This window comes from Onychomys torridus, chromosome 4 (genome assembly GCF_903995425.1).
Source record: "Onychomys torridus chromosome 4, mOncTor1.1, whole genome shotgun sequence".
Taxonomy (NCBI): domain Eukaryota; kingdom Metazoa; phylum Chordata; class Mammalia; order Rodentia; family Cricetidae; genus Onychomys; species Onychomys torridus.
Window position 1 is genome coordinate 13,396,717 of NC_050446.1, and position 11,251 is coordinate 13,407,967.

General features: G+C 55.9%; 1 protein-coding gene across 5 annotated transcripts in view; it reads right to left on the reverse strand.

Moving 5' to 3' along the window:
• Positions 1 to 10,742, reverse strand: part of Gpsm1 (G protein signaling modulator 1) — a 26,222-nt gene extending 15,480 nt beyond the window's left edge. Inside the window, exons 1-8 of one of the 5 annotated variants that reach the window (XM_036183871.1) lie at positions 10,518 to 10,552; positions 9,505 to 9,746; positions 3,114 to 3,335; positions 1,962 to 2,097; positions 1,578 to 1,720; positions 1,063 to 1,186; positions 731 to 846; positions 47 to 202 (exon numbers count right to left, since the gene is read on the reverse strand). In XM_036183871.1, the coding sequence (XP_036039764.1) occupies positions 47 to 202; positions 731 to 846; positions 1,063 to 1,186; positions 1,578 to 1,720; positions 1,962 to 2,097; positions 3,114 to 3,335; positions 9,505 to 9,515 (908 nt within the window). In that variant the 5' untranslated portion in view covers positions 9,516 to 9,746; positions 10,518 to 10,552. Of the gene's footprint in view, positions 1 to 46; positions 203 to 730; positions 847 to 1,062; positions 1,187 to 1,573; positions 1,721 to 1,961; positions 2,098 to 3,113; positions 3,336 to 5,785; positions 7,025 to 9,504; positions 9,747 to 10,517 lie in introns of those variants that run through there. The other 4 variants (XM_036183872.1, XM_036183870.1, XM_036183874.1 and 1 more) reach the window with 4 other exon arrangements.
• Positions 10,743 to 11,251: the final 509 nt, after the last annotated feature.

The window sequence follows — 11,251 nt, forward strand, 5'->3', positions numbered from 1 at the left end:
CACACCCACTATAAGCCAGTCCCGCCAAGGCCTTGTTCCCACACACCTATCAGCCAGCTCTTGGGCAATGACCAGGTGCCGCAGGTGGTACTCAGCAGCTCGCTCGTAGTCCTGCAGCAGGGTGTAGGTGTTGCCCAAGCTGTAGCAGGCCTGCGCTTCCACTGCCTGGTCCCTGAGCTGCCGAGACAGCTGCAGCGTCTTCCTGTGCAGAATGAGAGAGTCGTCCCTAAGTGGGTGATGGTGCCCCCTTTCCTCCTCAGGAACACAACTCTTCAGGTGGCCATAGCATTCCATTCACAGCCCCCGATGCACGTGGGTGCACGGGCTCCCACGGGCTAAGGAACCAGTAGGCCACTAACCACTCTGAGCCGATGACACTTTACAGGGGATCCCAGACCGAGTGTCCGCAGCTCAGAACCATGAGACCAGCATGAAGGCCCCCCAACAGGCCCAATCTTGAAGTCTCAGTTCCGTCTAGTGGCCACCACTCTACCTAGGAAGCAGCTACCTAAGAACTGCAGCATAGGTCGGGGACACCCACGAGTGTCATGCATTGGCCTTTTTCAGGGTAGCCAGGGTCCCCAACTGGCTCTTGAGAATGTTAAGTGATCGGTGCTCTCCCACAACATGGGAGGGGCATCTCTGCAGCCTGGTGCTCAGTGCACCCCAAGACTGCCCTCCGGGATGGGCATTTCTGTGTGGCCTGTCATCCACTGCACCCGGGGCTTACTTGTAGTGTTCGGCAGCCACATCAAAGCGCCCCAAGAAGATGTGGGCATTGCCCAAGTTGCTGTAGGCCCTCCTCTCGGCTGCCTTGTCTCCAAACTCCTTGGCGATGGCCAGGCGCTGCAGACAGACCCAAGCCCAGAGATGGTCACGTAGTCCTGAAACCCTAGACACACTGCCAGGGATGCCAGGGAAGCAGACGGGAACCCCAGGACCAAATACAGTAGGAGCTGGGGGATCAGTGGGTACTGCAGCTTCCCTGCTGTCGAGGACAATGAGGTGTCCCTCAGGTTCCCTGTTGTAGCATCCCTGCCCCAGAACCCAGACCCAGCTCACCTCTTTGTGGAAGGTTGTAGCCTCATTGAAGTTTCCCAGAAGGTAGTGGGTGTTACCCAGGTTGCCATAGGCCCTGCCCTGGGCTGCCCGATCGCCTAGTTCCTTCACCAGGGACAGGTTCCTCCTAGGGGGACCAAGTCTGTCTGAGCTGTGTCCTCCCCAGCACCAGGAAAGTGGCTTACATCTCCTCCCCTGAGGCTAGAAAGTAGTTAAGTGGTTCTCCCAGGATACAGGGTGGCTCGGAATGGGTTCTTTGGCTCCGATGACATCTGAGCTTCAGGGCTGGAGGTCTGATCAAAACCTACCAGTCCCTGATAAGTATATGGGAGGGCAAGGGTGGCCACAAAGCATTAGGGCTGGATACATGTGGGGATGTTTTGTGTCTGGGATCCTGCCCAGTCCCTTGCCTGGCACACATTGGCTTAAGAAGTGTCTGTGGGATGCAGGAGCACCCAGACAAGCCCCGGTCCCATCAGCCCTCACCCTGTGGCGCCGGCCCAACCCCCCCCACTCACTCATAGAGCTCAGAAGCCCTGTGCAGTGTCTCACGGACATCAGGTGGCAGGTGCCCAGGGTCCTGTGCAGCATTCCAGGACAGCTGCTTGCCCTTGGCGTGGTACACATTTCCAATGTTGTAGAGTGCTCTCGCCTCCCCAACCTGTGGGCAGCAGTGAGGTATGACAGTATGTTCTACAGGCCCCCAGGGAACTCATCCCAAGGTGCACTTGCAGGGGCTGGGTAGTCCTCCGGCCTGCTGGGTCCCTAAGAAGAGCAAACCCGGTTCTACCCCTCACCCCTTCTATCCTCTGCCAGGCCCACTGTTCTGTCTGCTAATGTCTGTGGTTAAGAGCCTCGGCAGGGATGGGAAGAGCAGAGGATCCAAGGGGCCAACCACCCACCTTGTCCCCCTGCTCCTGGGCAATGTCCAAGTGTCGCTGGCAGCAGACGATGGCCTCATCGAACCGGCCTAGGACCTTGAGTGTGTTGCCCAGGTTCCCGCTGGCTTTAGCCTCCCCCATGCGGTCGCCAATGGTCCTAGAGGGCAGGAAAGAGTAAGGAGCCAGGTGTGAGTCTAACTGGGCCCTGAGCCGAGCAAGGGCCAAAAGAGCCATGGAGGAGAAGGTCTGGTAGTGGAGAATTAGCTCTTCATACTCATTGGTGAACCCTTGTTCAGGCCACTGGCACCAGATCTGGACTGAGTGTTGAGGATGGGATGGGGGGGGGGGGAGGCTCCCTGGTGAGCAGGGTTACCAGTATGGGCAGGGCTGGGAGGATTCTGCCCCCTATCTAGGAAGTCAGGGTGGCTTTGAGGCCTCAATAAGGAGCTGGGTTGAATATGGAATAAGGGAAGGCCCTGTGGGACATATGGGAACCAAGAGTTAGAGGCTGGATAAGATTGGAGACATTGGGGTAGAAACTCAGGAATGGTGGGAAATTTGAGAAGGGTGTGTGCAGGAGAGAGAGCATAATCCTTTAAGGAGCCAGCAGTGGTGCACACCTTTAATCCCAGCACTCGGGAGGCAGAAATAGGTGGATCTCTGAGTTCGAGGACAGCCTGGTCTACAGATTGAGATCCAGGGCAGGCACCAAAACTATAATAGAGAAGCCTTGTCTCAAAAAACCAAATAAATAAATAAATTAAATTAAATTAAAACCCTTAAGGGGTTAGAGTTCACAGGGAGAGCAGGAAGCCCCCGGGGACAAGACCACTCGTAGCAGAGAAGATGGCACGGAGTAAATCTGGCCCCAAGACCACAGCATAGGAGGCCAGACAGAACACATAGACAGACATGTGTTCGTTCTCTCTCTCTCTCTCTCTCTCTCTCTCTCTCTCTCTCTCTCTCTCTCTCTCACACACACACACACACACACACACACACACACACACACACACCTTGACTTGAACACAGACCTCTAAGGGGTCCCCAGATTCCCCTCCCAGGCCAGGGCTACCGGCTGGTTCTCCAGGCTCTGAGACATCAGCACCTTTCAAACTCCCCATGGGCAGGGTGCCAGGCTTGCGCCATCAGGCCACAATTCACCATACTCACCGTGCCAGCAGTAGGTCATGCTTGTGGAACTGCAGGGCCCGGGCATACTCCTTCAGATAGAAGTAGGCATTGCCCAGCTGGCTATAGATGGCACTCAGAGTCTTCAGGTCCTCGGTGCCCACCTGCACAGCAGCCTCAAAGAAGGCCACGCCTGCCTTGAAGTCCCCCGCCTTGCATAGACGCTCGCCTTCCAGTGCCAGCTCCAGACAGGAGGCCTCCATCCTGGCAAAGAAGGGGTATCACGGCCCATCCCTTGGGACCCTCTGTGGTCACAACAGAGACAGTGTTCTACAGCAGCTGTTGCCCACATCACAGCCTTGTTCACAAATATGCCTGTTGGGGATTCATTCCCAGATACTGGACCCAGTAGTGCCCCAGCTGTTAGTCTCTCCTTTGCCCCTAACCGGTTTTTTTGTTTGTTTGTTTTGTTTGTTTGTTTGTTTGTTTGTTTTTAGACAGGTTTTCTCTGTCCTGGAACTCACTCTATAGACCAGGCTGGCCTCGAACTCAAGAGATCCACCTGCCTCTGCCTCATCCACCTGCCTCTGCCTCTCAAGTGCTGGGATTAAAGGCATGCGCCACCTCCGCCCAGCTTCACTTTTCTCTCCACTGTTTGGGTCAGATTCTCTCTATGTAGCCCAGGCCCAAACAATTCTCTTGCCTTGGCCTTCCCAGAAACTAGAATAAGAGACATGTTGTACTGTGGGCCCAGCTCTGAATAATTTTTTGTTGTTTTTTTCGAGACAGGGTCTCTCTGTGTAACAGTCCTGGCTGTCCTGGAATGTACTTTATAGATCAGGCTGGCCTCGAACTCACAGAGATCCGCCTGCCTCTGCCTCTGCCTCCCAAGCGCTGGGATTAAAGGTGTGCACCACCACTGCCAAGCCTGATTGAATAACTTTAAAGTCAATATCAAGTGCTTTGTTGCCTGAGATGCTGGCTCCTCCTGTATGTCCTGAGAATCAGTCAACAATCCAGAGCACTGCAGGGAAGCCGTGAAAAATCAAGGACAGAGATGCCAAGCATTTGAACCAAAGGTTCTTTGACACAAATTGCAAAGCCACATCCACTGAATTTTGTTATCAAGAAAATGGGGCATTTTGAACTTTCCCAAGATAACAGTGCCACGTGAATAGATGGTGGAGTCAACAGACCCGAGAAGTTGGCACACACATCTGCATCCCCGGGCTTAGAGTGCTGTAAGTCCCATCCTCCCTGTGCCCACACGCCAACACCCCAGGAACCAAGCCATGCTGTCAAGTCCCTTTGGTACCCCAAAGCCTGCAGCACTTACAACTCCTTTTCCTAGTACAGCCACCACTTGCAAGGTCCCTGAATTTCTAGAAGTCAACCACTGGCTGCCCTGCCCTTGTCTTCTGACATCCTAAGATCGGGTACCGCAAAGCTGAGGTGCCTCCACTCTCCCCAGGGAGTGAGAACATGAATTCTCAAGAGACACGCTCCTGCCTCTCAGGCTTCTGGTACCTACTATCGTGCTCTAGTCTGGGCTTTTCTTGCTAGGGCACCTCTGGCTATCACCCAGTCAACTCACCACACACCCATGCTGTGCCGGCTAGGACCCTGCTTCAGTGTGGGTGTTGCCCTCTGGGTCTGTCATAGGAAGGCTTTGGAGTCCTGCCCCTTCTAGACTGTGTGTCCAGACATTTCTTACCAGAACTGAGGCCCAGACACGGCATTTGAAGGGGCCTCAGTCTGAGGCTGGTAAACAGCGACATAATCAGAAAGGGGTATGCAGGACTTTATAAACACACTTGGCATCAGGGAGATTGGGCTTCTTGCTGGACCCCCACTTCTCTCAGGGGTCAGAGAAAGGCATGTGACCTTAAGATGAGGAAGCCAGGCCCTTGGGCTAGCCACCTACCCTGTTATGCCAGGAACTCCCTGACAGCCACCTTACCAAGCCCTCTGGGAAAGGCCATCAGATGCCACACTGGCCACAAGAGCCATGGTTACCGTGGCAACCAGCCACAAGACATCTTCTCTCCTGTGGCCATTGCCAAGTTCTGGCTTCCTTTTTTTCTTTTTTTCTTTCTTTTTTTCTTTTTTTTTTTTTTTTTTTTTTTTGGTTTTTTTTTTTTTTTTTTTGGTTTTTCAAGACAGGGTTTCTCTGTGTAGCTTTGGAGCCTGTCTTGGAACTTGCTCTGTAGACCAGGCTGGCCTCAAACTCACAGAGATCCACCTGGCTCTGCCTCCCGAGTGCTAGGATTAAAGGCATGCACCACAACCACCCAGCAAGTTCTGGCTTCTTAATTAAGGCCTGTCTGTCCCTGCCCCATGGTTCTGAGCAGCGAAATATGGCTCAGTTCTGCTGGCCTTCTAGAGGACTGCACAGGAGTGTCTGTCACATGGCGGGTACTACTGATTAGGGGGAACTGACATTACACCAGTGATTTGGCACCCAGAAAGCAAAGGTTTGGGAGAGGTCTGGGGCAGAAGCCTTAGAGAACATGCCAGAAGGGGCATCAATGGGGTTACTGTGTCCCACATGGAGAATTAACTTGGGCCATAACACAAAGAGCCCCTCCCCACAAGACACCCCTGAATCACGCCAAACACCCACCTGACTCCTGTCACTTGTCCACCTAGTACCTTTTTCTCTGCAGGTCCCCTCCCCGACTCTAAGACACTCCCAAACCTTGCCTGGTCCCCACCTCTTTCTCTGTAGGTTACGCATCTTCTGCACATACAGCCACAGCTCCAGACCCACAGGCAGCAGCAACGGGCGGGGGCGAGGGGCACCATAGACCACCTTGCATACAGCCTTCTCTGCTAAGCTCAGGGCCAGAGGCTGGCCCTCCATGGTTGTAGCCTGCATCACAGCTCTGGCCATGGTCCCAGGGGATGTGCCAATCTCAGGCTCCAAGGCCCCAAGCTCTTCAACAGCATCTCCCTCTTTCCCCGGGTATGACGGGGATCAAAGGATCAAGGGCAGCTCAGTCTGGATGGATGAGCACTTATGCAGAGGGGGTGGGGTGGGAAGCCTGAGGTAATCCTCTGCTGCCCTTCTGTCCTCCTTGGGGGCTGGGCAGGGAGCATGGAACCAATCCTTTGGCAAACTTTTATGCAGGTCAGACCCAGCACCCAGAGCCTTCAGGAGTATTAAGATGGCACATAGCAGCCGCTGGCCACACCAGCGGTGAAATAGGTATAGTGCATGAGAATCCCATGGCTGGGCAAAGCTAGGAGTCTGGACAAGGCTGGTACTTGGAGTCTTCACTCTCTCCAGCCCCTGGTGTTTGCTCGGCCCTGGATCCTGGCACAGGCAACTCAACGGGCCTGGGACATGGAGTCCTCTTCACCCTTCAGGACTCTTCTTGACTGCTCTTACACCCGCCCAACTCTTCAAGGTAAGTTCCAGACTCAGGGTCTCACCAGGGTGTAGGGCCACACAGGGTCTGCAGAGGCTGTTTCCAGGGAAGCTGGCATTTTCCTCTGACTTCTAATTTCCCAAACACCTTCTCAACCCTACCAGGGCAAAGGGAGGGACCCCAGGAATAAAGGGGAGTTACCAACGTCCACAGAGGACATTGGCCCACAGGATCAGGGCCCAATCCAGTGCCTAAGGGCAGTGTACTGGTAGCCTCTCATAGGCCTTTCCCTAGACTACGGCCCCATTTTGGCCCCATCCCAGTGATAACAGGACCATCCCTGGAAGCCCTCCAGCCAAGCTACATGCCTTTTGGCTGTGGAACCCAGAGATGAGAATGAGGGGGATACAGCTGCAGTCAGAGGAGATTGGAAAGCAGGAGTACTCTCCCTGAGACCACTTGGGGATCTTAGCAGAGAGAGAAATTTCAGAGTGGGTAGAGAAGGCTTCCAGGCCTTGGATAACTCAGTCCAGGAGTTCCACTTCTGGAACACCTTGGCCAAGAGTATCAGGGTAAGCCTGGAACTCCCAAGGAGGGCTCTCTTGGGCCTCCCTGCCGCCCCATTGACACGCCTGCTCTGCTTTCCACACCTCCTGCCCTCTTGGGGCCATCCAGTCTGATGTAGCTGAGCAGAGAAGTTCCTGGAACCTCTGTGCTTCCATATCACCTCTGCAGGCCTACAAGGTACTGCTCATCTGTCACGTCTCAAGGTGTTCATACACCTAGGGAGCTGCAGCCATTTGAACAAACAAATGCTGGGTTATCTGAGGCCTCTGAAAGACCTGTCTACTCCATGGGTCCCTTGAAATCCTACCTTCGAGGTTCCAGATCAAAGTTATCTGCAGTTTGGAGCTTAGTGTCTCCCACTGGCCACACCACCCCAATCCTGGGAGTGAGCAACTTCTTTCCAGAATTTATCATCTGGCTAGATGGACCTATTACTGAACAGGTAAACAGCAATCCTTCACCTCATCAAAGAGGATGGCGCTGCCTACCCCAACTGACCCACCTCCACACTGAGGTCCTGACCCCAAGCCATGTCACCAATGCAGCCACTTTAAAAGGATCACAGCCCTGTGCTGTTCCAAATGTCAAGAACGGTAGATCACAGCAACCAGGAATCAGGCACTGTCTGCCATCTCCCAGCCACTGCAGCAGTCACTGACTCCCTAGTGGCCAGCCACATTCTGCTCAGGTCCTACTGGCCTCCTGGTCTCACCTGCCTGTCTCCTTAAGACTCCTGGTGTTGGCTGGTACCCACAACCAGCTGGCTCCTTAGCACCCCAGTTCCAGCTACCTGAATTTTTGCCTGCCTCCTTCACTGAAGAGCAGTCACCTGGCACTGGTCCCTGGCCAAAGGCTTGAGAGACTCTTGCTCATAGCTGTCCCAGCTCTTCCCATTCAGCATCTCCGAGAAGGAAGTCCCACTGACATTCCCTCAACAGCCAGGGGAAGGAGGAGAAAAAAAGAAGTGGGAAGGCTGGGAGGGAGCATGCCAGGAGCAGGAAACTGCTGGAGCAGGGGTACCTCAGCTTCAGGAAGGTACCTAAGGACCAGGCTCGCAGGGAGGTCTGCGGCTAGGATGGGGAATGGACCTGTCTGGGACAGTTCCAAGGGAAAACACAGAAAGAGGTGGTAGAGTGCGGGACCAACACTGCTCGGCCATGCAACCACAGAGGTCTTGCCCATGCTGAGGGATGCCATGCCCAGCACCCCAGTGTGTGCTCCCCTGCCACCCCTCCCTTCCCAGCCTCACTCAGCACTTCGCTCCTTGCCTCCTGGGGCTGGGAGGCCAGAAGAGGATTTGCAGGGACGTCCTGGCTACTTGTTCACCTCTCTAGGGCCCTCTATCCCAAGCCCTGTTCTGGCCACAGTGTCAGTGGACCAGGATTCTCAAAAGAGAGCCTCCCCACTTTACCTCCCCCCTCCCCAGTGTCCAGTCCCTCTCTACACTCCATGAGGAGGTGGTAGTTCAGGGACACACTTGTGGCTCTTCTCAATTCCTCAGTCCCATTTTATTTTATTTTATTTTATTTTTTGTGACAGGGTTTCTCAGTGTAGTTTTGGTGCCTGTCCTGGATCTCGCTCTGTAGACCAGGCTGGCCTTGAACTCACAGAGATCCGCCTGGCTCTACCTCCTGAGTGCTGGGATTAAAAGCGTGCGCCGCCGCCACCGCCGCCATCACCGCCATCACCACCACCCGGCCTCAGTCCCATTTTATAAGTATCAAACTCTCTCAGTAAGTGAGAGTGGGTATGGTGGGAGAATGGATGGGAGGGTGGATGGGACAGAAAATATCTCCCAGCAAGACATCCTGTATCAGCCCAGAAAGGCCACAGGAACTCTTAGGTCAGGTGATCCAGTTCACCTAAGCACCTATGGACCTGAGTAGCCATGCCAGCATGCAAGCTTCCCTGGGGTTCATGTGGGGTCAGGACATGCTTGGGTCTCTCTTCCTTCTCAGTTCCAGAGGCCACAGGTTGCTGGGCCTGACGGAAGCGGCTTTTCTTCTCTGACCCTCTCTAATACCTTCCTCAAAATGCTTCCGGTGCTTCCCATCTGCCCAGCCTATCTAAGCCCGAGCCTGGCTGTCCAGACCTGGCTGTGATCCCTAGGTGGTGACCAGATACCTCACGGGCCTCCTGGAGGGCTCTTGGCTGCTCAGCTTAAATCTGGTCCCAGCTCAACCCTCTGAGCTCAGCTTGGGTTTCAGCTTGGAGGGATGCCAGGCTGAGCTCAGGGCCTCAACCAGTATCCTGAATACTGTCCCTAACCAGCGAGGAGCTACCCAGGGCCTGAATTCGGCCTAGTGAATCACCACCAGGGAGAAATGGGGGCAACCGACACAGCTTGGAGACCTGTGTTCTCAATATTCCCCTCACACACAAGCGGCCCGATAGATACCTCCTTCTCCCAGGTGGCAGGTCCTGAGGTAAATGTGACCCTGCACAGCTCCCACTCTCAGGGGACTCTAGAAAGAAGCTGCCAGCAAACCTCTTACCCCTGCACCATAACCAGGAGGCAGGGTCCAGGGCTCAGGCTTGATCTTCAACACCACACAATGGGGACACTGTCTCTGAGCGGCAGCCGAGTAGAAGGGGGCGGGGGCAAGTTCTCTTCACCAGCCACCAAGCCTTCATTTTGATCTTTGGAGGTACTGGGCAGAGCTTGGCTAGCTGATGAGCCACCTCACTTGGGATAGATTACTTCAGGGTTTTGGCCCCTAGCAGGAAGGCCCCAGATCTGGGGAAGGATCAGAAGAGGTGAGAATCAGAAGCTCACAGCAGGGAGCTGGGCCTTCTTCTAGGGCTGGTGACAGTCTGCAGACCCTGCCCAGCACTCAGGCCCTTCAAGCTCAGCATGAGGCCAGAGTGAACTGGCCGTACCCGGTCCACTTCTGGAATCAGCACCTCGTGGGGAACACCCTCATCAGGCCGGAGTCACCAGGGAGGCATGCGGCCAGAAGCAGGGCTGGCCTGTCATACCCAGTGGGCGTGGGCACAGAGCACAGACCGCTGGCTCACCTGTGAACCTACCTGGAAGGCAAGCGCCTTTGTAAGGAGGCTCACACCCACCTGCCTGGCCCAGGCCCAGCTTCTGCTGGCCTGAGGCTGGGGATAGCTAGTGAGGGCAGGGCCCCATCATCTCAGCCTGGGTCGTGGCCATGTCACCCCAGGACCGGGTCATGGAAGTCTCAGGCTTGAGAGGCGAACTCCTGGCAAAGAACCCTGCCATCCCTGGCTATTTAGGGGCCCACAGAGCTCGGTGGAGGACCGCCCCCCCTCATAAGCCCCTCAGGCATCTGGACGGGGTTGCAGGCAGAACCCAGCCCCCAGCCCCTCTGCCACGGGGCCGATCTTTGGGCCTCGAGTCCCCACCGCTCCCCGCGCAGAGCTAGGGAGGCGCGTCCCCGGCCACGTTGCGCGCCACCGCTGCAGCCTTTGTTCTGGGCCGGCAGCCTCCCGCCCGCGCCAACCGCTCGGGTCCCCGTCCCCATCCCGGTCTTCGAACTACCTGGAGTAGAGGCGCCTGGCGGCCGGGCCCGGGAGCTCGTCGGCCGCGGGCGGGGCTGGGCTCGCCATGAGTCGGGGACGCGCCGAGCAGGAGCACCGCCCCGCGCTGCGGCCGTCCGCCCGCCGATCTGCCCGCCTGTCCGCGCGTCCGTCCGCCTGTCCGCGCGTCCGCGCGAGGCGCCGAGGAAGTGATGTGCTGGGGTGCCACCGCCCCTCCCGCCCGAGCCGTGATGTCACCGCCGCCAGGAGGAGGGAGGGTGGGGAGGGGCGGGCGCCCACCGGCCACCACTGCGGCGGTCCCGCCTTCCGCGGGGTGGGCGGGGCCCTGTCTTTGAGGTCCAGTGCAGGGAGCATCCTAGTCTCAGTCAGGGCAATGCTGGGTGCCCTTTGCTTTGGCGGAAGACCTGCTAAGACCCTGGCGTGCCTTTATGCTATCCCCCCTCCCTTTCTTACACACACACACACACACACACACACACACACACACATCCCAAGACCCTGCACTCTGGCCTGAGGTGTTGAAACCTCTTTGCCTTTGTTGTCACACACACACATCCTGTTCCTTTCCTGTCACTTCTTGTGGGGTACAGGTCATGTAGATGCACCCAAGGCTAAAGGAGAATTCAGGTTTTCCTGGCTTGGGGGAGGGAGATTTGTGGGGCCCTGGGTAAGTCTCCACCTTCCTAGGGCTTTCACCAGGGGACTTCATGTTGTCAGTACCTATGAATGCAACTG